This window comes from Heptranchias perlo, chromosome X (assembly GCF_035084215.1).
Source record: "Heptranchias perlo isolate sHepPer1 chromosome X, sHepPer1.hap1, whole genome shotgun sequence".
NCBI classification, from domain to species: Eukaryota; Metazoa; Chordata; class Chondrichthyes; order Hexanchiformes; family Hexanchidae; genus Heptranchias; species Heptranchias perlo.
The window spans coordinates 25,517,368-25,544,018 of record NC_090370.1 but is presented as its reverse complement, the minus strand read 5'-3'; the positions used below and the strand labels follow the sequence as shown (position 1 = coordinate 25,544,018).

General features: G+C 44.8%; 4 protein-coding genes, 1 long non-coding RNA gene and 1 pseudogene across 5 annotated transcripts in view; 2 read left to right on the top strand and 4 right to left on the bottom strand.

Moving 5' to 3' along the window:
- The first annotated feature begins 689 nt into the window (after nucleotides 1–689).
- Nucleotides 690–1,074, top strand: LOC137307104 (histone H2B 1/2-like). The gene has a single exon (XM_067976425.1). It carries the CDS (start codon nucleotides 700–702, stop codon nucleotides 1,072–1,074), a length of 375 nt encoding a protein of 124 aa, XP_067832526.1. The 5' UTR covers nucleotides 690–699.
- Nucleotides 1,075–1,974: 900 nt separating this feature from the next.
- LOC137306989 (histone H2AX-like) overlaps nucleotides 1,975–26,651 on the top strand; it is a 127,066-nt pseudogene continuing 102,389 nt past the window's right edge.
- LOC137307102 (histone H4) lies at nucleotides 5,663–6,032 on the bottom strand. The gene has a single exon (XM_067976424.1). It carries the CDS (start codon nucleotides 6,028–6,030, stop codon nucleotides 5,719–5,721), a length of 312 nt encoding a protein of 103 aa, XP_067832525.1. The 5' UTR covers nucleotides 6,031–6,032; the 3' UTR covers nucleotides 5,663–5,718.
- On the bottom strand, nucleotides 16,608–17,012 carry LOC137307100 (histone H2A.J-like). The gene has a single exon (XM_067976423.1). It carries the CDS (start codon nucleotides 16,995–16,997, stop codon nucleotides 16,608–16,610), a length of 390 nt encoding a protein of 129 aa, XP_067832524.1. The 5' UTR covers nucleotides 16,998–17,012.
- LOC137307145 (histone H2B 1/2-like) lies at nucleotides 18,141–18,515 on the bottom strand. The gene has a single exon (XM_067976468.1). It carries the CDS (start codon nucleotides 18,513–18,515, stop codon nucleotides 18,141–18,143), a length of 375 nt encoding a protein of 124 aa, XP_067832569.1.
- Nucleotides 23,891–26,651, bottom strand: part of LOC137307103 (uncharacterized) — a 91,737-nt gene continuing 88,976 nt past the window's right edge. Inside the window, exon 3 of the long non-coding RNA XR_010959036.1 lies at nucleotides 23,891–24,223. This is a non-coding gene — a long non-coding RNA (uncharacterized lncRNA). The remainder of the gene's footprint in view (nucleotides 24,224–26,651) is intronic.

Here is a 26,651-nt window from a genome sequence, read left to right as displayed (position 1 = left end):
GCTACTTTTAATGATTTGTCAATCTGTACCCCGAAATCCCTTTGCTCTTTTACCCCATTTAGACTCTTATTTTCCAAGCAGTATGTGGCCTCCTTATTCCCCCAAGCAAAATGCACCACCTCACACCTTTCTATATGGAAATTCAATGGCCATTTACACCGCCTTTCGGCAAGCTTATTAATTCTTCTTGTATTTTGTCGCATTCTTCCTCAGTGTAGGCTGCATCCCCTAAATTAATTACAAGAATTTAACACAGCATTACAACTAATGTTTGGTCCAACAAAATGTACTTGCAGCTCGTCTCCATTCCCAGTTTTTCTAAATCCCACTCGTGCAATATAATGTGAAGAATTAGTTTCTGTTCTGTCCCTCTCTCATCTGCAAACTTCACTGTCCCGGGGTTTGGGGACATCTACTGGCCGGAAGCAGAACTGCAACAGTTCGGAACAAATTGCTGAAACCGGATAATGTGCAGTGTGAGCGTGTTTGTGATTGGTGGCAGTTATTAAATCTGATTGGATATTTGAAGAAACCAATCAGAGAGTTACAGTTAATAATTATTGTGACCTCACTCCCAATGACCCAATCACAATTATTAGCTTCCCCCATCCCTCATTACCATAGGGCTGTGGGGCTGCCGATTTAATCCGAGCTCGGAGCGGATTTGGGTCATTTCTGGGTCTGAAATTGAGTTTGAAAATGCCTGAGGACAAGAAAGCAGCTCCCAAGAAGGGCGCCAAGAAAACCTTGAGTAAAGCACCAGCCAAAGGCGGCAAGAAGCGGAGAAAGTCGAGGAAGGAGAGTTACTCCATCTACATCTACAAAGTGATGAAGCAGGTTCACCCCGACACCGGCATCTCGTCCAAGGCCATGAGCATCATGAACTCCTTTGTGAACGACATTTTCGAGCGCATCGCAGGTGAGGCTTCCCGCCTGGCCCATTACAACAAGCGGGCGACTATCAGCTCCCGGGAGATCCAGACCGCCGTGCGCCTGCTGCTGCCTGGGGAACTGGCCAAGCACGCCGTGTCAGAAGGGACAAAGGCGGTGACCAAATACACCAGCTCCAAGTAAAACTCCACAATGAAGTGAAAAAAAAACAACGGCTCTTTCAAGAGCCACCCACAACCTCGCTGAAAGAGCTGCATTTCCTGTATATTTACTAAGGATCATTTTATTGCAGCAATATTATTATTCCAATCGAAAAGTGACTCGAACTACCCCGTTCAAATCCCTGGCCCCAAAAATGAACACGAGTTTATCATCCGCTCCTTCCGATTTGTTTTGTTCTTAAAGCATTACTATTCTGGCCTCTCATCCCCTTTATGACCCCCTCAGCAATTCCGTTCTATGAATGCAGTTTCTGAAATATTTATGGACTGACGTGAAAGTCCCCAGATTAACAGTAACCCCACCCCTTGTAGTAACAGCGGAATCGGGGCAGAATGAGAGCTCTGTCCGGGTCCCTCTTTTCACAGAAGCACTCCCGGCTCTGAGAAGGGACCAATCTATAACGTTTCACTTTTCTAAACACTAAATTCAAATGTGTCCTTTCACGGAATGCTGTGAATGGGGCTTTAGTCCCGTCCGGTGCAGTTTGAAAGCGATGGTCGAATGAGCCATAATTTAAAGCAGATTTTAAAACAGGGCGAGCGATTAGTGACGGGGAGCGCTGAATAAGACAAGATACAAAGAACGGGTTTAAAATCTTGTGCTCAGGGCGACATTGATCGAAATCCGATCCTTCACTGCACTGAAATTGGCGGGCTTTTTGAAATTCATAAAATTCCTCGTCTGACCGTTGAGGCCGGTAAATCCCGCCCTCTTCTAATTTCCAGCTATCTGATTGGTTAATGAAATAGGCAAATGAGGTGTAACAAGGGACAACCAATCAGATAATCTTTCAGTCTGTCAGAAGGGTGAATACAAAAGTCATTCTTCATTCTTTGTGAAAGTGTTTGTGAGATTGTGGAAATGTCTGGAAGAGGAAAAACCGGCGGTAAAACTCGGGCCAAGGCCAAGTCTCGCTCATCCTGGGCCGGACTGCAGTTCCCTGTGGGCCGTGTTCACAGGCACCTGCGAAAGGGGAACGACGCTGAACGTGTGGGTGCCGGAGCCCCGGTCTATCTGGCCGCTGTGCTCGAGTATCTGACGGCTGAAATTCTCGAGCTGGCCGGCAACGCGGCCCGGGACAACAAGAAAACCCGCATCATCCCCAGACACCTGCAACTCGCCATCCGCAACGACGAGGAGCTCGACAAGCTCCTGGGACGGGTGACCATCGCTCAGGGCGGGGTGCTGCCTAATATCCAGGCCGTGCTGCTGCCGAAGAAAACCAGCAATGTGAGCACCAAGAGCAAGTAAAGCGGCCAAGATTTAATCTGATAACCCAAAGGCTCTTTTCAGAGCCACCCACTGTATCTTTGAAAGGGCTTGTTACTGACTGAAGAGAGTCAGGAATCAATTTAATAAGGACTCAATTTAATAAGTTCTGGTCGCCGGACGACAGGAAGGATGTGATCGCTTTGGAGAGGGTGCAGAGGAGATTCACCAGGATGTTACCAGGGCTGGAGCGCTTCAGCTGTGAAGAGAGACTGGGAAGATTGGGTTTGTTTTCCTTGGAGCAGAGGAGGCTGAGGGGGGACATGATTGAGGTGTACAAAATTATGAGGGGCACAGATAGGATGGATACTAAGGAGCTTTTTCCCTTCGTTGAGGGGACTATAACAAGGGGACATAGATTCAAGGTAAAAGGCGGGAGGTTTAGAGGGGATTTGAGAAAGAACTTTTTCACCCAGAGGGTGGTTGGAGTCTGGAACTCACTGCCTGAAAGGGTTGTGGAGGCAGGAACCCTCACAACATTCAAAAGCATTTGGATGAGCACTTGAAATGCCATAGCATACAAGGCTACGGACCAAATGCTGGAATATGGGATTAGAGTAGACAGGGCTGATGGCCGGCGCGGACACGATGGGCCGAAGGGCCTGTATCCGTGCTGTATAACTCTATGAACTCTATGAATTATTATTCCGATCCTAGAACTAACAATAACTTGTTGATAACAAATGATCCAGATCGGTCTGTTGAAGTACTCGCTTCCGGACAGCAGATGTCGCCAACCTCCAATAGATTGATATTTGCAGTTTGTGTGGTGAATGAGACAAAATATCAAAATTGTCATTAAACTGGGCGGGTGGGATACAGAAATACCAGGGACGTTTGATCATCGGCATCAAGAGGCATTCTGTTGTGTTCCACCCAATATTATTTACAGTCTCATCCTCCGACAACACTTGCTCGGTCTGTGTTATTTTACCCAGATTTGTGCAACAGAAGCTGACTGATGTGTTGAATATTGTGTCAGCGATTGCTGAATCAAGAATGTGAGTTAAATTTGCCCGTGTTGTTGGATGTGATTGAGGGATTGATTCTGACCCTGTATCAGTTACGAGTGTTAGTGAACGTAACACTAATGTTTTACACTGCTTCTGATTCTAGCGCTGATAGAGAGCAAGACACACTGCCTTTCGATCTATTGGTGCGAGTTGCATTGAAACAGCCTCTGCCACTATATCTGCAGGGGGAGAATAGACTGAAACGTTATATGATCCGAGTCTGATTCCTTACATCCAGCATGGGTTTCAGGACCCGTCCGATTGCACCTGTCCTTCAGTGCTGGACTCAAATGTCCAGTAAAGTGTTGGAGTGAGGCTTGAACTTTGAAACCCCTGACTCCGACATTCGAGTGTTTCCAACCGAGCCAAGCTGACACGACATTGGAAATGAGAACTTGTATCTCTCGTGCTTTCCACGAGTCCCTCTCTGCATATATGTCCCAGTAAGTTTGACACTGGGGGTGTATGTACCTCATGTGAAAGAGTGGGGTCGGAATCAGAACTTTCTGCAGCTGTTTGCCAGAACTTTCTCTGTCCGAATGAGGCACTGGTGGTGATGAGAGTCAGTCTGATGGAATTCACCTCCCTCCAGTCCTGCGTGTGTGTGAAAATGAAACTGTTTCCGTTTCAAATTCCTCATGTTGGTCAGTCTGGAATTGGCACTCCTCTCTGGTGCTGAATCTTCGTCCAAAATGAACAGCAGCTGTTTCTGCCACAAAACGTAGATCGGCTCTGTTCCCATCTCTCCGCTGTTATGATGGGCCAACAGATTGTCAGGCCTTGCGTCTGACATCCGCTCCCTCCCCTTTATGCATTTCCCATTTAATCAAATTTCTGTGAACTGCACGGCCCTGCGATTTCAACCCCGGAGATCACAGCTCTTTCCTTTGCTGATTTGGTGGCTCTGAAAAGAGCCTTTGTTGCACTTGGTGCTGAAGGCGGGTCGGGTTTAAGCGCGCTCCCCGCGGATGCGGCGAGCCAGCTGGATGTCTTTGGGCATGATGGTGACTCGCTTGGCGTGGATAGCGCACAGGTTGGTGTCCTCAAACAGCCCCACCAGGTAAGCCTCGCTGGCCTCCTGCAGGGCCATGACGGCCGAGCTCTGGAAGCGCAGGTCTGTCTTGAAGTCCTGAGCGATCTCTCGCACCAGGCGCTGGAAGGGCAGTTTGCGGATGAGCAGCTCGGTGGATTTCTGGTAGCGGCGGATCTCCCTCAGAGCCACAGTGCCGGGTCTGTAACGATGAGGCTTCTTCACTCCGCCAGTGGCTGGAGCGCTCTTCCGGGCCGCTTTGGTCGCCAACTGTTTGCGAGGAGCTTTCCCGCCGGTCGATTTACGCGCTGTCTGTTTGGTCCTGGCCATTTTCTGAACAGATCTCAACACAACCTGAGACACAGAAACTGTTAATAGCGAGCCGGCTCTGGGGCTGCATTTTAAAGTGTCTGTGAGGAACCGCCCCGAGACTGTGATTGGCTGTATTCCGACCCCCAGTCAGGGAGGGACCGCCCCGAGACTGTGATTGGCTGTATTCCGACCCCAGTCAGGGAGGGACCGCCCCTGGCCTGTGATTGGCAGATTTGAACCGAGCTCTGACAGTCAGAACGAAACGGCGGGAGGTCTTGGGCCCCAATTGGCTGAGCTGAAATTAATCATCAATTTCAAAAAGCCCGCCAATTTCAGAGCATCAAATAACAGTTTGAAGAAAATCTCATTTCGCTCCAGCAATTTAAGAATCTCTCTCTTTATAATCTCCATTATTTCCTACTCGTCAGCACAAATCTCAGGCTGATTCACATTCCGGTTCATTCTCTGACCTATCTGTAAACGGGTGGGAATAAAGTCCCGGTCATTGCTTTCCGTGGGAAGCGGGACAAAGTCCAGCTTCGATTTCAAAAATCCCGCCAGTTCCGGCCCGGTGAACGGCTCCTCAAACAGAAACTTCACATCGAACTGATATTTGAATGAGGGCAAGAAATAAACACCGAGCAGAGAGAACAGAGCGGGAGAGGGAGTGAGGAGGGATTTTACTCTGAGTGAAGAATGTAATGTCTGTGGAAAGACTCTGCATCCCCGCCCGTTCATTTATACCGTGAAACCGGGAATTCCGCTCCTTCTCTCGGGATGGCCGAGAACCCCGGCCGTTTTTCTGATCTCCCTGTAACGAGTGCTGGAGAAATCTCCCCATATTAATAGAATATCGGAAACTACTTCCCCACCCCGAGATTGTCCCACTCCCCCTTCCCAGGTCACTGCTCTCTCTGTGAGGCGGTGGGTGGCTCTTAGAAGAGCCTTTGTTTTGTGTTTGGTTGGAAAGGGTCGAGTCGTTCAGCCGCCGAATCCATAGAGGGTGCGGCCCTGCCGTTTCAGAGCGTACACCACATCCATGGCCGTGACCGTCTTGCGCTTGGCGTGTTCAGTGTAAGTGACCGCGTCCCTGATCACATTCTCCAAGAAAACCTTCAGTACCCCACGGGTTTCCTCGTAGATCAGACCCGAGATCCGCTTGACACCGCCACGGCGAGCCAGGCGGCGGATGGCTGGTTTGGTGATCCCCTGGATGTTATCACGAAGAACTTTTCGGTGCCGCTTGGCGCCACCTTTGCCCAGTCCTTTGCCTCCTTTACCTCTTCCAGACATGATAATTCTTCACTGAAATGAACAGCGAACTCGTGCTGGTTCCCTTTTTTATGCAGACTGCCCCGACCTGACTGAAACATGCACAGAGTGAAAGTGGGAGGGGAGGAGACAGAGTGAGAAATTAAACAGGGAGGGGAGGAGACAGAGTGAGATATTAAACATGGAGGGGCGGAGACAGAGTGAGAAATTAAACAGGGAGGGGAGGAGACAGAGTGAGATATTAAACATGGAGGGGAGCAGACAGAGTGAGATTAAACAGGGAGGGGCGATAGAGTCAGAGTGATGGACAGGGCGGAGAGCGGTATCTGATCTTCCAGCTCCAACTCCAGCTTTCTCCACCCGCCAATTTTAAACCGTTCATCGATAATAGAACCGAATCACAGCGCTCCGCACAAACCCTGACAGACTCGGGCTTCATATTCAAGGATTTACAGAAACCCGGAGCTTTTAAATAAGCCCCGTTACAATTATCAGTCAGTAATATTTCTGCCTAAATACAGTCCTTTCTGTCACTAGTCAACCCGCCGGCTTCCATTTCAGTCCCAGACCCGATTCTATCTCCCACGCATCCCCTCCCAGACGGATTCAGCAGTTTACAAACACATTATTCCAGCTGATTTGGAGAATCTCATGTGTTGGGGTTTGAATTGTGATAGCGGCGGATCTCCGCCAGTTTTCCCCTGTCACGGACCCTGGCCCTGAATCTGTGAGAAAAAGAATGAACTGGGACTGGAGGTGAACACGCCCCCAGTTACAGTGAGACCCGGCCCGGGTATCCCATTCTCTCTATTTTATATCAGACAGTGGGAGTGGGGCGGGGGTTGGGAATGTCAGCGAGTCACCAGGACCCTGTGTTTATTGTAAATGAGTTCAATCTGAAATCTGAGCCCGGCCCCGGGACAGGAATCATCTGATTCCGGGATCAGCTCTTTTCTGAGAGACGTGGGTGGCTCTGAGAAGAGCCGTTGGGTTCAGATGGTCACAAGTTGCACTTGACTTTTTACTTCTTTTTGCCTGCTGCTTTCTTCGGTTTGGGCTTGGCGCTCGGTTTTTGTACCTTCTTCGCCTTCGCCTTTACTGGCTTGGGGGTCTTGGGCTTCTTCACAGCCGCTTTCTTCTTAATTGGTGATTTCGCCGCCTTCTTTGTGGTCGATTTCTTGACAGCTGTTTTCTTGACCGCTGGTTTCTTGGCCGTTAATTTCCTGGCCGCTGGTTTCTTGGCCGCTGGTTTCTTGGCCGCTGGTTTCTTTCCGGGAGATTTCTTGGTTCCTTGTTTCTTCACCTTCTTTCCCACTTTTTCCTGGGCTTCCTTCTTAGCGACTCTGAAGGAGCCCGAGGCGCCCGTGCCCTTGATCTGCACCAGGGAGCCTTTTTCCACATTTCTCTTGATACTTAATTTGATCTGGGTCCGGTGCTTCTCCACATCCAGGCCTTTGGTAGCCAGAACCTTCTTTATCGCGGCCAGGGATATCCCCTTGCGATCCTTGCAATCCGCCACAATCTTGAGGATCTGTTCGCCCAATTTGGGACCGGCTGTCTTGGGTCGGTGAACCGCCTTCTTCTTCTTCGGAGCATTGGTTTGAGCGGCAGCGGGAGGTGCGGTTTCGGCGGCTGCAGTATCTGTCATGTCCGGGACTCTGAAGAAAATCTCTCTGTCAGTCAGAGCTGGGTCAGAAATGAAACGAGAGGCGGCGGCACAGAGCAACTTAAAGGCCCAGAGCGGACGGGGCGGAGACACCCTGCTGTCAGCTCTCGGCACCTCCAGCCTCTCTGTGTTTCTCTCTCCTCTTAAACTACCCGATTCTAATTATAATCCAGCACTCCAGAGTCCCAGACTAGCCCCTTCCCATCTCCAACACCGGAATGTTTGCTGTCGAAAAACTTTCACCGGAATTAAAAGCACCAGTTTCGATTTAAACCCGTTTCATTGCTGCACTGATCGCGCTCTCTCACCCGATCGCTGACATGATTTCTGTTTTTCGGCTGAAATCTTGAATTGAACTAAAACCGGACCTTATATTTTCACTTCGGGTCTCGGCAGGGGAGGAGGGCGATCCTTTGACAGGGATTTTTTTTTAATTTTACTCAAAAGGGACTCGGACATCCGGCGATGAGACCGGCCACACAAACACAGTGGCATTAATGTAACCCGCCCGCCCATTTCACACACTCTCTCTGACACAATGTTCACATCTGTACATTCACAGGACAAACTGTTCGCCACATTGACAATTCCCGGGACAGACTTTCCTCCCCGCTCGGCCTGTGCTGCGGATTCTCGGGGTTGGTTGTAGTTTCCCAGCTCAGGAACTGTTAAACACTCTGAGGCCGGCGCTCCTCACAGTCTCTGGTCTCCAGATTCAGGGACAGGAGCCAATCACAGCTCTGGCTGTGATAATCCATGTCTGCTTTTACATTATTGTATTGTTCGCACACAGAAATATGTTTGGTTAAGTTGAAAATTCAAATTATCCGCTCTGGGCTCCTCCAGTCTCTCTGTGTTTCCTTCTCCTGCTAAACTGACTGACAGGCAATAGTAACTGGCGTCCGATCCATCCCATTCTCAACACCCAGAGACGGCTGGTTACTGAATAAATTCAACACTCACAGACAGTCCGGAGTCAGACTGTTACAGGCTGTTTCTCGCCACCTTTACTTTTCGGCGGATAAATGCACCGTCAGACCGGCTCATATACAGTAGAAGGGAGAGTAATCGTCTCACCAACAGAACACAGACACAGAATCAGTCTTTCACATTCCATCAGTGGGTCTATATTACGCTCAGTAACAGTGCCCCGCATTCATGTGCAGAACTAAAGAGAGAGAGAGAGAGAGACGGACCGGCTGATAAACGGACAGACAGAGACACAGTCAGACAGACGCAGAATCAGTCTCACACATCCCATCAATGTGTCCGTTTCACGCTCAGCAAACATTATCCCAGCTTCATGGACAGCGCTCGAGAGAGAGATACAGACAGGCACAGTATCAGTCTCACACTTCCCATCAGTGTGTCTGTATGATGCTCAATAACAGTATCGCACCTCCATATAAAGTACAAGAGAGACAGAGAAACTGAGCTGTAATGAGCGGTTTTCACCCAGTAACAAATAGGGAATCATTCCATTCCAATTGCTATTCCAAGGTTGAATGACAGAAGATGCAGTCTCATCTCTAACTGATCTTATTCCAGAGACAGACACGTTATTAATCCCACTCTCAGGGACAGTGTCACACATTTAATCCTCTCTTGCATATTGTACCCTTTGTAATCTTGCAGCAGAGGGCCGTTCAGTATTACTCTCAGTGACCGAGAGTTTCACTCTGATTGAAATAAACTGGGACTGTTGCCGTCAGATATTCATCCTGCACAGTCCCAGCAAATACACCGAGCCCCACTTTCCTCCCATGTTTCTCCAGGATTGGTTTGAGAAATCCTCCCTCCAGTTTCGGGTTCACGCGTTACTTTATCAGTAGAGGAACCAAGAATGAACAGAACACGTTGGCTCATTCCACAGCCGCCCACGTTATCTCTGATAGACCCTTTACCATCAAAATATACCGAGAGGAACAGCAGGGATGGAAACATCTCGTTCAATAGTTGGAGATTGTAAAGTCAGTCTGGATTCCAGCGTTCGGCACCGGTGGAATCCCATCTGTTTCCCATTCTGGTGCCTGTTCCTGCACTGCCTGTGGACCCCATTCCCTCTGACCTTTCCCCCACTTCCTTTGCTCAGACTCTGAAAAATTCCAATTGGGGAAAGTTTCCATCGATTTTTGTATCGGGAATTAAACCAGATATCTGCGCATGCGTGATTCAGCCCCGCCCTCAGCGCTGGTGAGCAGAAGAGCGCATGCGCGCTCCCCCCCCCCCAGCTCGGCCTGTGGGCGACATTCCCTCAGTGAGCGGAAGAAGATGGTTAAAAACAGCCGGGAATGGAGAGATCACGGCCCCCGGGGGAAGGGAGCAAAGAGCAGCCTCGTTACAGCAGCTCATCGCTTCGGGACCGTGTCCGCAGATGGGCTCAGAGATCGGCATTGAGTCCGGGGGAAGGTCAGGGGGAGTCCGGGGGCTGTTTGTAAGAGGCGGAGTGGATCAGGAACTGGTCCCGGAACATGGAGTGAGTGGGGGAAGGGAGAGGGCATTCTCGGGCTGTGTGTGTCCAGGGTGTGGGAGACAGAATGGGAAGAACCTGCTGTGTGTGTCCAGGGGAAGGGAGACAGAATGTCAAGAACCTGCTATTAAAATCATTGCTGCTTTGACTCCCCAAACCAGGAGTGAATTGTTCCTGGTTTAGTTCCAGTCTCATTCTGTTTATTGTGATTGGACAGTGAACAGTGGAAACAGAGCCGGACAGTCAGGATGTGGGGAGTGAAACAAAAAGCATCTACTGCCGGCACCAGGTGAGAAGTGTGAAGGACACATTTCAAACAGCGGCTCTTTGCTTTCAGTTGAACGGTTAGTCCCATGGGAGAGGAGATTCGAAACCTGACCTGCACAAAGGTCCCCGCCCCATCGGGTAGTCCCATTCATGGTTCAGTGCAGGGGTTGGGTTCTGTCTGGATGTCACTAAATTGTTTTAAAATCGCCCAACACACCTGGTATACAGAAGCTGAGAGCTGCAGTACTGCAGTGGAGTCAGACACTGACACTCTTTGTATCACTGGTTTTCACTTGTGGATATTCGAAATGATCATTAACAGAGATATTAAATTGATCACTTTTGTATTTTCTACTTCACCTGTTCCTGAGTAACAAGATATAATTTTCTTTCTACAGGCAAATCCTTGAAGGACCCAGAATAAATGTGATGTTTCCTCCACCCGAGGCAGAAGGAACAGTGCGGCCAGCTCCTTCTCACAAACAGTAGGTACATTATCACACACAGAGACACAGACAGGTCATCAGTTCCACAGTCTCAGACAGCAGAAGTGGTCAGTCCCACACTGATCCCAAGTTCCAGAGACACATTTTCAATCCAACCATCAAACAGAGCAGGTGAGGCAGACGCTGTTCACCATTTCCCCCGAACTCAGTCCCGCTGACAGGTGGATGCAAAAATCCCAGTTCAAAATCATGCTTTCAGATTGAAAGGCACTGTGTCAATCTCACAATAGGGCAACATTAGCTCCGAATTAAATACCAGATAGAAATCACACATGGTACCCGATTCAAAGGTACAGAATGAACCCCAATAATGTACCTCGAGATTTCAATTGAATACTCGCCCTGAACTCTCACATGTGAGTTTAATACATGCAGTATCGATTCAAATAGTGTTATCATGAGAGACAAACTGCAGGCAAGTCTTAAACACATGTACATTATCAGATTGAGAAATGCTGTGACAGTGTAACCTGAGAAACAAATTATAGACCAGTTTATAATACACTCATTGTATGAGATGTAAAGATCCTGTATCAATTCTATTAGTGCTGACTGAGATATAAATTACATACCAGTCCAAAATTCTCATACAATATTAGATTGAAAGACACAGTATCGATTACAATAGTACAGACTGAGCTGCACATTATGTACCAATTCAAAAATCACTATCAGTTTGAAATATATATTATCATTCACAATATTACACAGAAATATAGATTTAATAGTGGTCCAAAAAGCACACAAATTATCTGATTAAAAACCTCCAGCAACAAATCCTAAAGTTTATCCATATTTACCAATTAAATAGTGAGAAAAACTAAACATGAAGATATTAAAGCTACAGTATTGAATGCCATAATATAATCTGAGAGAATAATTATAGACAGATACAGAATGAATCCCGCACTCATGTATGGTACCAGAATTGACAGATACAGAATGAGTCCCACACTCTCATAATGTACCAGATACTGGCAGATAAAGTATGAATCCCACACTCACAGTACCAGAGACTGAGAGATTCAGACTGAATCACAAACTTAGAGTTTGAGAAACTGCATATATGTAATGAATTCAACACACACAATATTAGAGACTGTATAAAAAGACTGAAACCCACACTCACACACAGTACCAGAGACTTAGATACAGAATGAATCCCACACTCACACACAGTACCAGCGATTGTATATACAGAATGAATCTCTCAAATCATAGAGTACCAGGTTATTGATTCAATCCCACACGGGCAGACAGTTTGAGAAATTGCATATTTAAAATGAATTCAACACCCACATACAATACTGGAAACTGACAGAAACAGAATGAATCCCACACAGTATCACGGAGTGAGAGATACAAAGTCAATCTCGCAGTCACCTCCATTTGTGCAGGCTGAGTTACAAATTACGTACCAGTCCAAAAATCTCAGTGTCAGATTGAAAGATACAGTATCAATTCCATTAGTGCAGATTGAGCTACATATTATAAACCACTACAAAAAATATCTGATGCAGATTCAGACTGAAATATACAGTATTGCATTCATGCAGACTGACCTACACATTATATACAAGTTCAAAAGTGCCACCATATCAGTTTGGAAGATGCACTAAATCACAGTTGTGTTCACATCGATGCAGATTTAAGAGTAGCCCAAAAAGTGCACTCATTCTCTGATTATAACCTGCAGCATCACATTTTAAAGTATATGATTATCTACCACTTAAATACTGGGAAAAATTATTTATACATTTAGGTATGAAAGATACAGTTTTGAACGCCATATTCTAAACACAGATACAAATTAGATACAGATAAAGAATTAATCTCATACTCAGATCCAGTGACAGTGACTGACAAATAGAATGATTCTCACACTCACACAATGTTCCAGTGATTGATAGATACAGAACAAATCCCACACTCACAGACAGTAGCACAGACTGACAGATACAGAATTTATATCACTCATAGACAGTATCAGAGATTGATGGAAATGGAATGAATGTCTCACTCAAATACAGCATCAGAGACTGACAGATATGGAGTGAATCCCAAATTAACACGTGCCGGAGACTGACAGTAACAGAATGAATCACAAAGTACCACAGTCAGACAGATACAGAATGAATCTCACAGTCACATTATTGCAGACGGAGTTACACATAACAAGCCAGTCCAAAAATCTTATATTGTCATATTGAAAGATAATGTTTGAATTCGATTAGTGCAGACTGAGCAAAACATTACATTGCAGTCGAACAATTTCATACCATATCAGACTCAAAGATACAACATCAATTCCATTAGCATGCACTGAGCTACATGTTACGCACCAGTCCAAAAATCTCATACAGTATCAGACTGAGATACAGAATTAATTCTATTATTATAGACTGAGTTACACATTATATACCAGTCCAATAATTTCACCGTGAACAGATTGAAAGGTACATTGTCATTCACAATAGAGTTCAGAGATTAAGATATAACACTGCTCCAAAACTCACACACATTGTTTGATTAAAGAAAATCCAAAAGTGTATCAATATTTACAAATTAAACACTCGACAAAAAAGCATGTACTTTAAAGTATTAAATATATAGTTTCAAATAAAATAATGTAAACTGAAATAAGAAAACAGAGTGAATCCAGACTTGCACATTGGCTCAGAGACTGAATTGCAGAATGAATCCCACACTGAGATAAAGTAGCAGAGAATGGCTGATACAGAATGAATTCCACACTCACAGCAACAACCAGAGAATGACAGATACAGAATGAATCCCACACTCACAGCAAGAACCAGAGAATGTCAGTTACAGAATTAGTCCCACACTCATATATAGTATCAGAGAGTGACAAATACAGAATAAAACCCCACACTCATATACAGTATCAGAGAGTGACAAATACAGAATAAAACCCACACTCGCACACAGCACCGGAGACAGACAGATTCAGAATAAAGCCCACACTGGCTTACAGTACCAGAGAGTGAAAGATACAGAATAAACCCCAAAAACATGTACAGTACCAGAGACTGACAGGCACAGAATGAATCCCACACGCACAGACAGTACCAGAGACTGACAGATACAGAATAAATCCCACACTCATGTAAAGTACCAGAAACTGACAGATACAGAACAAATCCCACACTCACACACAGTAAAAGAGACAGACAGATACAGAATAAATCCCACACTCGTGTACAGTACCAGATACCAACAAATACAGAATTAACCCCACTCTCATATACAGTACCAGAGACTGGCATCGACTGGACGTAAGCGAGAACTGCAAAAGAGTGGAACAAATTCACATTTTCTGTCGTGGTTACAGAAACAGGACAATGTGCAATGTGAGGAAAGTTTCTGTCTCCAACTTCTACTCTCGTATTTTTCCACATTTTGATCGTAAAAAAATGAGGACAATATATTCATAATAAAGTTTTGTTTTACTCATTCAATAGTTGTGAATTTTCCCCATTATATTTCACTGTACATTGCGCAGTATTCCTCTCTGATTTCTCAGCTCGATTTACATTGCTCCTCTACCCCGTTTAGACTCTTATTTTCCAAGCAGTATGTGGCCAACTTGTTCCCCAGGCAAAATGCACCAGCTCACACCTTTCTATATTGAAATTCAATGGTCATGAACACGGCCGTTCTGCAGACTTACTTTGTTGCAGTCTTCCTCAGTATTGACTATAACCCCCTAAATCAATTATAAGAATGTAACACAGCATTACAACTAATGTTTGGTCAAACAAAATGCATTTGCAGCTCGTCTCCATTCCCAGTTTTTCTAAATCCCACTCGTGCAATATAATGTGAAGAATTAGTTTCTGTTCTGTCCCTCTCTCATCTGCAAACTTCACTGTCCCGGGGTTTGGGGACATCTACTGGCCGGAAGCAGAACTGCAACAGTTCGGAACAAATTGCTGAAACCGGACAATGTGCAGTGTGAGCGTGTTTGTGATTGGTGGCAGGTACTAAATCTGATTGATTCCTTCAGATATCCAATCAGAGAGTGAAAGAAACAGGGATGTCTTTGGGGATGTCTTACTGCTGTTATACAGGGCCTTGGTGAGACCACATCTGGAGTATTGTGTGCAGTTCTGGTCTCCTTATCTGAGGAAGGATGTCCTTGCCATGGAGGGAGTGCAACGAAGGTTAACCAGACTGATTCCTGGGATGGCAGAACTGACGTATGAGGAGAGATTGGGTCGACTCGGCCAGTATTCACTAGAGTTAAAAGAATGAGAGGTGATCTCTTCAAAACATATAAAATTCTAACAGGACGAGACAGACCAGATGCAGGGAGGATGTTCCCGATGGCTGGAGAGTCCAGAACCAGGGGTCAGAGTCTCAGGATACGGGGTATGCAATTTGGAACCGAGATGAGGAGAAAATTCTTCACTCAGAGGGTGGTGAACCTGTGGAATTCTCCACCACAGAAGGCAGTTGAGGCCAAGTCATTAGATGTATTCAAGAATGAGATAGATATATTTCTTACTGCTAAAGGGATCAAGGGATATTAGAGTCAGACCTTTCAGGAGCGAGATTAAAAAACATTTCTCCACACAAAGGGTGGTCGAAGTTTGGAACTCTCTTCCGCAAACGGCAATTGATACCAGCTCAATTGCTAAATTTAAATCTGAGATGGATAGCTTTTTGGCAACCAAAGGTATTAAGGGATATGGGCCAAAGGCGAATACATGGCGTTCGATCACAGATCAGCCATGATCTTATCAAATGGCAGAGCAGGCAGGAGGGGCTGAATGGCCTGCTCCTGTTCCTATGTTTCTATATGGGGAAAAAGCAGGAACAGGGTACTGAGTTCGACGATCAGCTATGATCATTTCGAATGGCGGAGCAGACCCGAAGGCCGGAATGGCCGACTCTTACTCATATTTTCTATGTCAGGTGGCATCACTCCCATCCGTCAAATCACAATCATTGCCTTCACCCATCCCTCATTACCATAGGGCTGTGGGGCTGCCTATTTCATCAGAGCTCGGAGCGGATTTGTCTCATTTCTGGTTCAGAAATTTAATTTGAAAATGCCTGAGGACAAGAAAACAGCTCCCAAGAAAGGCACCAAGAAATCCTTCAGTAAAGCACCAGCCAACGGCCGCACGAAGTCGCAACTGACACAGGAACAGAATAATTCCCTCGCTCACATCCAATAACAGACAAATGTGATTCACTGATTCAGTAATCGCTGACACAATAATCAACACATCAGTCAGCTTCTGCTCTACAAATCTGGGTAAAATAATAAAGAGCGAACAAGTGTTGTCGGAGGATAAGACTGTAAATAATATTGGGTGGAACACAACAGAATGCCTCTTGATGCCGATGATCAAACGTCCCTGGTATTTCTGTATCCCACCCGCCCAGTTTAATGACAATTTTGATATTTTGTCTCATTCACCACACAAACTGCAAATATCAATCTATTGGAGGTTGGCGACATCTGCTGTCCGGAAGCGAGTACTTCAACAGACCGATCTGGATCATTTGTAATCAACAAGTTATTGTTAGTTCTCGAATCGGAATCAAGTCCTTATTAAATTGATCCCTGACTCTCTTCAGTCAGTAACCAGCCCTTTCAAAGATACAGTGGGTGGCTCTTAAAAGAGCCTTTGGGTTATCAGATTAAATCTTGGCCGCTTTACTTGCTCTTGGTGCTCACATTGCTGGTTTTCTTCGGCAGCAGCACGGCCTGGATATTAGGCAGCACCCCGCCCTGAGCGATGGTCACCCGTCCCAGGAGCTTGTTGAGCTCCTCGTCGTTGCGGATGGCGAGTTGCAGGTGTCTGGGGATGATGCGGGTCTTCTTGTTGTCCCGGGCCGCGTTGCCGGCCAGCTCGAGGATTTCAGCCGTCAGATACTCGAGCACAGCGGCCAGATAGACCGGGGCTCCGGCACCCACACGTTCAGCGTAGTTCCCCTTTCGCAGGTGCCTGTGAACACGGCCCACAGGGAACTGCAGTCCGGCCCGGGATGAGCGAGACTTGGCCTTGGCCCGAGCTTTACCGCCGGTTTTTCCTCTTCCAGACATTTCCACAATCTCACAAACACTTTCACAAAGAATGAAGAAATCCTCCCGAACTCGCCCTTTTTATACCTTCTGGAGGAACACAGTGGGGGCACTTGTGATTGGTCCACCTATTCGCAATCTCATTGGGCTGTTCGTTGAACCAATCAGAGAGCTGCTTTATTCACCAATCAATAGCCGGCAATGAGAAAAGGGCAGAAAATACCGAACTGAACAGTTGATGAAATTTGAAAAGCCCGCCAATATATTTCCAACACAAGAAGCGGATTTAGTAAATAATGTCGTGTAAAGACAAAGATTTAAAAATCTCTCTCCTTTTACTCTGTTATTCCTCATTTCCCGTCACAACTTCCAGAATCTTTTACAATCCGGTTAAAATCCGCCTTCATCCACCGTTCGCTTTCAATCGGGCGGGAATAAAGCCCCATTTTGTAACGGGACAGATTCCAGCTCAATCTTTGTAAAAGTAACAAACCACAGATTGTGGATTGATCCCTGTTCACAGGAGCTGCAGCGCGATCGAAACCGGAGCCGAGACTCCTGGTGTCAGAAGTCGAACAGTGACAGAGTCTTTAGACTGTTCTGCACTCGGTGTGAACACCCTTTCGGGATTGCTGCTTTACAAAGGATTGCGGTTCTGAAAGTGATATTCCCGAATAATGAACAAAGGTGAAAAGGAGAAAGAAATGACTGAAGTGTAATCCACCGCCTTAAAACGGCTCTGACGGGCCAGATGCGGGGGAAAGGGCGGAATATTAGCGGGAATAAGAGGATCAAGGACACGTTTTTGGTTATTGGGATTAAATAAAAAAGCGACACATAGATTATACCGCGCAGTGAATAGGAGAAACTTCCAGATTTCAAGAGAAATTACAAAAGAAAAAGAACATAGGAACAGGGAGTAGGCCATTCAGCCCCTCTTTCCTGCTCCGCCATTTGATAAGATCGTGGCTGATCTGTGATCTCACTCCATATACCCGCCTTTGGCCCATATCCCTTAATACCTTTGGTTGCCAAAAAGCTATCTCTCTCAGATTTAAATTTAGCAATTGAAATATAGAGGTGTCGGTACAGCGTCTTCAGAGAGACTGTGGGTGGCTCTTAAAAGGGCCTTTGTGTTTATTTTTTTCAGTTCATTGTGGAGTTTTACTTGGAGCTGGTGTATTTGGTCACCGCCTTTGTCCCTTCTGACACGGCGTGCTTGGCCAGTTCCCCGGGCAACAGCAGGCGCACGGCGGTCTGGATCTCCCGGGAGCTGATAGTCGCCCGCTTGTTGTAATGGGCCAGGCGGGAAGCCTCACCTGCGATGCGCTCGAAAATGTCGGTCACAAAGGAGTTCATGATGCTCATGGCCTTGGACGAGATGCCGGTGTCGGGGTGAACCTGCTTCATCACTTTGTAGATGTAGATGGAGTAACTCTCTTTCCTCGACTTTCTCCGCTTCTTGCCGCCCTTGCCCGGTGCTTTACTCAAGGTTTTCTTGGCGCCCTTTTTGGGAGCTGCTTTCTTGTCCTCAGGCATTTTCAAACTCAATTTCAGACCCAGAAATGACCCAAATCCGCTCCGAGCTCGGATTAAATCGACAGCCCCACAGCCCTATGGTAATGAAGGATGGGTGAAGGCAATGATTGTGATTGGGTCATTGGGAGAGATGCAACGTCGTCTATTATTTTCACTCTCTGATTGGCTATCTGAAGAAACCAATCAGATTTAGTATCCGCCACCAATCACAAACACGCTCACACTGCACATTGTCCGGTTTCAGCAATTTGTTCCGAACTGTTGCAGTTCTGTTTCCGGCCAGTAGATGTCCCCAAACCCCGGGACATTTTTTAAATTATTTTTTTAAACCAAAAACCAAGTGTCAAATTAAAATTTTATTTCCCTCGTCCAGGATACACTCCAGCTCCTGCGGTGCCCACCGGTGGCGGAAAGCCTCAAGCGTACCGGCAGACACCGCGTGCTCCATCTCCAGGGCCACCCGGGCACGGAGCATTCCGCGGAAGAGAGGCAGACAGGCCGAGCGACCGCCCCCACGGGCCCCGAGCAACCTGGACCTGTGGATGGCCACCTTGGACAGGCCCAGGAGCAGGCCCACGAGGACGTCCACCGACCTGCCCGCCCCCCTCCTCACCGGGCGGCCAAAGATCAGGAGCGTGGGACTGAAGTGCAGCCAGAACTTCAGGAGCAGCCCCTCCAAATAATCAAACAGGGGCTGCAGTCTCCCACACCCGGTGAACAAGTGAAACACGGACTCCTCCAGGCCGCAGAAATTGCAGGCGGCCTGGGTGTCCGTGAAATGGCGTGAACGCCTATTGGACGCGACTGCTCCGTGCAACACCCTCCACCCCAGATCCCCGATGTAACACGGGAGGATCCCTGAGTACAGAGCCCTCCACTGGGGACCCCCGCCTCCGCCGGACGGCAGGATGGTACGCCAGGGCGTGTCCGGGCGAGAGACGAGGGCGAGAAATTGGAGAGTGTGCAGGAGCAGCCCGAACCCCGGGACAGTGAAGTTTGAAGATGAGAGAGGGAGAGAACAGAAACTAATTCTTCACATTATATTGCACGAGTGGGATTTAGAAAAACTGGGAATGAAGACGAGCTGCAAGTACATTTTGTAAGACGAAACCTTCGTTGTAATGGTGTGTTAAATTCTTGCAATTAATTTAGGGGGTATTGTCGATACCGAGGAAGATTGCAACAAAATACAAGACGACTTTAATCAGCTTGCTGAAAGGCGGTGTAAATGGCCATTGAATTTCCATGTAGAAAGGTGTGAGGTGGTGCATTTTGCTTGGGGGAATAAGGAGGCCACATACTGCTTGGAAAATAAGAGTCTAAATGGGGTAAAAGAGCAAAGGGATTTCGGGGTACAGATTGACAAATCATTAAAAGTAGCAGCACAGGATGATATGGACATAAAAAAGCAAACACAGCACTGTGGTTTATTTCCAGAGGAATAGAATTGAAAAGCAAATAAGTTATGTTGAACTGTAATTTAAACTGTCAAACCTTTGGCCAAACTGTTAAACCTTCCCTTTCTGAAATCCGTGCTGACTATTCTTTATTATATTTTCGGTTTCTAGATGTTTTTCTATTGCATCATTGAGTAAAAGATTCCATGATCATTCCTGCCACCGACCTTTAGTTAACTGGTCTATAGTTCCCTGGACTTGTTCTATCTCCTGTATTAAAATATAAGAATCACATTAGCTGTCATCCAGTCCTCTGTCACTGTTCCTTCTTGTGATGATTTTTCCTACACATGTAACATTGCCTCTGCGATCTCTTCCTTTGCTTCATTTAATATGTGCGGGTGCAATCCATCTGGACCGGGAGTTTAACCGCCCTTTCGAACTTAAATGTCTTTATATCTTTATTGATCTCTTCCTCCAATATCATATTCACCCTGTTAATCTCTCAGGTAAATACTGAGGCAAAGTAATAATTCAATATTGCTGTCATTTCGCTGACGTTATCTGTGAGTTTATCTTGTGCATCACTCAAGCAATTCTGATTTTCCTTTTGTTATTTTTGTATCTGTGGAATAATTTACTATTTATTTTCATATTCCTTGATAATTTGATTTCCTGGTTCCTGTTTGCTTCCCTAATTGTTTTGGTGACTTCTTCCGAACCTCTTCCTATTCGCTTTTGCCATCCTCTTATTTAATATCTATGAATGAGAAATTCCACCAGCTTCTTGTGTCTGTTCAGGGACTGATGTTTGGGAACTATTTATTGTCTATGATTAAAGTGCCAGAAACCCAAAGGGAGCAATTCAGTCCGAAACTCCACAGAAACACTCGACTTCTCCCTCCTGGTGAAATAAGGCGCTATAATGGTGAGTATCGCTGCCTTCCAAGCAGTTAATTCCAACAGGTTTGAATCCCAGCACGCTGAATTCAGGAACACCAAGACTGGAACTGAATTTGATGATGTTCAGAGGGACAGTGTTTCCAAAACACAAACGGGTCTAATTTATATAAAAAATACTATTAAAATTCATTTATTTCCATCATAGTGTTGAATTTAACTCTGTTCTTTGTATTATTATTTGTCCTGATCTGTACGGTGGATACGGGACACAATTGCTCGGATTCAGTGAAATTAATTGTTTTTCTGAAGTTTTTCCCTCTGCTGATTCCCGTTCCTTTTTTAAATTATGTCTGATTAACCTTTCTGATCGAGAGAAGGGTCATTGTCCTGAACCGTTAACCCGAGCTTCTCTTCTCCACAGATGCTGCCGGACCTGCTGAGTCTTTCCAACATTTTCGGTTTTAATTTTTTCTATATTTTATCCCTTTCACTTTTGACGGTCGCCGTTGAAACTTTGCGCTCAGTTTTTATTTGTGTTTCAGTTTGGTTTATTTGAATTAATATAAATCGTGTCCTGAGAAATCAGACAGAAATATTGCGCAAAGTAGAGCGAAATATAATGGGGCAACTTTCGAATGAGCAAAACAAAAACTTTATTATGAATCAATTGTCTCATTTTTCACTGACAAAATATGAAAAAATACGAGAGTAGAAGTTACAGAGAGAAACTATTTCCTCACATTGCACATTGTCCTGAATCTGTAACAACGACAGATGATGTGAATTTATTCCACTCTGTTACAGTTCTCACTTATGGCCAGTAGGTGTCAGATTGTATGTGAGTGTGAGATTAATTCTCTGTCTGTCAGTTTGTGGTACTGTGTGTGAGTGTGAGATTCATTCTGTATCCGTCAGTCTCTGGTACTGTGTGTGAGTGTGGGATTAATTCTGTATCTGTCAGTCTCTGGTACTGTGTGTGTGTGGGATTCATTCTGTATCTGTCAGTCTCTGGTGCTGTGTGTGAGTGTGGGATTCATTCTGTATCTGTCAGTCTCTGGTACTGTGTGTGAGTGTGGGATTCATTCTGTATCTGTCAGTCTCTGGTACTGTGTGTGAGTGTGGGCTTCATTCTGTATCTGTCTGTCTCTGGTACTGTGTGTGAGTGTGGGATTCATTCTGTATCTGTCTGTCTCTGGTACTGTGTGTGAGTGTTGGATTCATTCTGTATCTGTCAATCTCTGGTATTTTATCTCAGTGTGGGATTCATTATGTAACTCAGTCACTGGGCAAAGTGCAAGTCTGGATTCGTTCTGTATTCTTATTTCAGTTTACAGTATGGTGCTTGAAACTGTATCTTTAATTCATTAATGTATGCAAATATTTTGTCTCGCATTAATTTGTAAATACGGATGCACTTTTGGATTTTTTTTAATCAAACAACTTGTGTGAGTTTTATTGTAGGATTGTATCTTAATCTCTGTGAAGATAATGTTCACTTCAAACTTTACTGTGAAATTATTGGACTGGTATTTATTGTGTAGCTCAGTCTGGGCTAATGGAATTGATATTGTATCTTTCAGCCTGACACTGTATTAGATTTTTGGACTGGTGTGTAATGTGTGTTTCAGTCAGCACTAAAGGAACTGATATTGTATCTATTAGTCAGACACTGTGAGAGATTTTTGGACTGGTTTCTAATGTTTAGCTTAGTCTACACTAATAGGATTCATACTGTATGTTTCATTATGATAAAGTATGAGATTTTTGGAAGGTATATAATGTGTCGCTCAGTCTGCACTAATGGAATTCATGATGTACCTTTCAGTCTGATATGGTGTAATATGATTAGACTGGTTTATAAGGTGTAGTTCAGTCTGCACTAATGGAATTGATACTGTATCTTTCAATTTGACACTGAATGTGACTTTTGGACTGGTATCTAATGTATACCCCAGTCTGCACTAATGGGATTGATACTGTATCTTCCAGTCTGATACTGTGTGAGATTATATACTGGTATGTAACGTGTAGGTCAGTCTGTACTAATCAAATCGATACTATATCTTTCAGTCTGATATTGTACCCGATTTTTGGACAGGTATCTAATGTAAACCTCTATCTGCAGTAATGGAATTGATACTCTGCCTCTCAGGTTGACACAATGTGATTTTTGGACAGGTAACTAATGTGTATCTCAGTCTGCACTAATGGAATTTATACTGTATCTTTCAACCTGACACTGAGATTTTTGGACTGGTATGTGACGTGTAGCTCAGTCTGCACTAATGGGGTTGATACTGTGTCTTTCAGTCATTCCTGTATGAGAATTTTGGACTGGTATCTAATGTGTACCTCAGTCTGCAGTGAATGAATTGAAACTGTACATTTCATTCTGATACTATGAAGTTTTTGGACATATATGTGAGTCAAAAATGGGTAACATCTGAACTGGTGTCTAATTTGTATCTCAGTGTACAATAGTGGCATGAATATTGCATCTTTAAACTCATAATGTGTGTGAGTTGTGGGCTGGTATTTAATTTGAATCTTGGAGTACACTATTGTGATTCATTCTGTACCGATCAATCAGTACCATGTGTCAGTTCTATCTGGTATTTAATTTGTAGCTAAGGCTGAACTAATGTGAGATTGACACAGTGCCTTTCAATCTGATACTGGGTGTGATTTTGGACTGGGAATTATTTATCTGCCGGTCAGCAGTACTGAGTCGTTGTGAAATGGAAATTACGTCTGTCTCTCCTGCTCTGTTTGAGTGTTGGATTGGGATCAGTGTGGGACTGACTATTTCTGCTGTCTGAGACTATGGGACTGATGACCTGTCTGTGTCTCTGTGCTCTGTGAGTGATAATGTACTTACTGTGTGTGAGAAGGAGCTGGCTGCACTGACTGCTCCTTGTGCCTCGGGTGGAGTAAACATCACACTGATTCTGGGTCCTTCAAGGATTTGACTGTAGGAAGAAAAAGTATCTCTTGTAACTCAAGAACAGGTGAAGTAGAAAATACAAAAGTGATCAATTGAATCTCTCTGTTAATAATCATTGTAATAACCACAAATGAAAACCAGCGATACAAACAGTGTCAGTGTCTGACTCCACTGCAGTACTGCAGCTCTCAGCTTCTGCACACCAGGTGTGTTGGGCTGTTTTACAACAATTTAGTGACAACCAGACACAACCCAACCCCTGCACTGATCCATGAATGGGACTACCCGATGGGGCGGGGACCTTTGAACATATCAGATTTCTGTTTCCCATTCCCTTGGGACGAACCATTGAACCGAAACAAAACAGACGCTGCTTAAAATGTGTCCTTCAAACATCTCACCTGATGCCTGCCATAAATGCTCTTTGTATAACTCCCCGTATCCTTACTGTCCGGCTCTGTTTACTGTTCAATAACAAACACTAAAGGTTAATGGGCAGGTTTAAAAAATCTGATTTAGTACCTGCCACCAATCACAAACACGCTCACACTGCACATTGTCCGGTTTCAGCAATTTGTTCCGAACTGTTGCAGTTCTGCTTCCGGCCAGTAGATGTCCCCAAACCCCGGGACAGTGAAGTTTGCAGATGAGAGAGGGACAGAACAGAAACTAATTCTTCACATTATATTGCACGAGTGGGATTTAGAAAAACTGGGAATGGAGACGAGCTGCAAGTACATTTTGTTAGACCAAACATTAGTTGTAATGCTGTGTTACATTCTTGTAGTTGATTTAGGAGGTATAGTTAAACAGAGGAAGTCTGCGGCAAAATAAACTTGCTGAACGGCAGTGGAAATGGCCATTGAATTGCAATATGGAAAGGTTTGCGATGCTTCATTTCGCGAGAGGGAATAAGGAGGCCACATACTGCTTGGAAAATTACAGTCTAAATGGGATGGAGGAAAAATGTAAATCGTGACCTGAGAAATCAGAGAGAAATACTGCGCAACGTACAGTGAAATATAATGGGGTAAATTCAAAACGATTGAATGAGTGAAACAAAAACGTTATTATGAATAAATTGTCTTCATTTTTCACGATCAAAAAGTGCAAAAATACGAGAGTAAAAGTTACAGACAGAAACTTTCCTCACATTGCACATTGTCCTGTTTCTCCAACCACGACAGATAATGTGAATTTGTTCCGCTCTTTTACAGTTCTCGCTTACGTCCAGTAGATGCCAGTCTCTGGTACTGGATGTGAGAGTGGGGTTTATTGTGTATCTGTCAGTCTCTGGTACTGTGTGTGAGTTTGGGATTCATTCTGTATCTGTCAGTCTCTGGAACTGAGTGTGAGCATGGGGTATATTCTGCATCAGTCAGTCTCAGCTACTATATATAAGTGATGGATTCGTTCTGTATCTGTCAGTCCCTGGTGCTTTATGTGAGTGTGGGCATAATTCTGTGCCTGTCAGTGTCTGGTACTGTCTGTGTGTGTGGGGGATACATTCTGTATCTGCCATTCTCTGCTACTTTATCTGAGTGAGGGTTTCATTCTGTAATTCAGTCTCTGAGACAATGTGCAAGTCTGGATTCATTCTAGATTCTTATTTCAGTTTAGAATATTGTATTTGAAACTATATCTTTACCACTTCAAAGTATATGCAGTTCTTTGTCGAGTATTTAATTTGTTAATATGGATACACTTTTCGATTTTCTTTAATCAAACAATGTGTGTGAGTTTTGGAGTAGTATTTCATTTAATCTCTGAACTCTATTGTGAATGATAATGTACCTTTCAATCTGTTCACGTTGAAATTATGGACTGGTATGTAATGTGTAGTTCAGTCTGCAACAATGGGATTAATTCTGTATCTGAGTCAAACACTGTATAAGATTTTTGGACTGGTGAGTAACATATAGCTCAGTCTGTGCTAATGGAATTGATATTGTATCTTTGAGTCTGATAGGCCGATGACATTCTTGGACTGTTGTATAATGTGTGGCTCAGTCTGCACTGATGGAATCGATACTGTATCTTTCAGTCCAATATTGTATGAGATTGTTGGACTGTTATATAATATTTAGCTCAGATGGTGCTAATAGAATTTAGAGTATATCTTTCAGTCTGATCATTTATTTGATTTTTGGACTCGTATGTAAGAAATAGCTCAGTCTGTACCAATGGCATTGATAATGTTTATTTCAGTATAACACGAGCACTTACCAATATATCAAATATGTAGCTCAGTCTGCACCAAAGGAATTGATACGATATCTTTCAATCTGACCCGATGAGATTTTTGGACTGGTATGTAATGTGCAGCTCAGTCTGCAGTAATGTGAATGTGAGATTCATTCTGTATCTGTCAGTCTCTGACACTGTATGTGAGTGTGTGATTCATTCTGAATCTGTCAGTCTCTGGTACTGTTTGTGAGTGTGAGATTCATTCTGTATCTGTCAGTCCCTGGTACTGTGCATGAGTGAGATTCATTCTTTTCCTGGTACTGTATGTGAGTGTAGGATTCATTCTATATCTGTCAGTCTCTGGTACTGACTGTGAGCATGGGGTATATTCTGCATCTGTCAGTCTCTGATACAGTGTGTAAGTGTGGGATTCATTCTGTATCTGTCACTCTCTGGTACTGTGTGTGAGTGTGGGATTCATTCTGTATCTGTCAGTCTCTGGGACTGTGTGTGAGTGTGGGATTCATTCTGCATCTGTCAGTCTCTGATAATGTATGTGAGTGTGGGATTCATTCTGCATCTGTCAGTCTCTGGTACTGACTGTGAGCATGGGGTATATTCTGCATCTGTCAGTCATTCTGTATCTGCCATTCTCTGCTACTTTATCTCAGTCAGGGATTCATTCTGTAATTCAGTCTCTGAGAC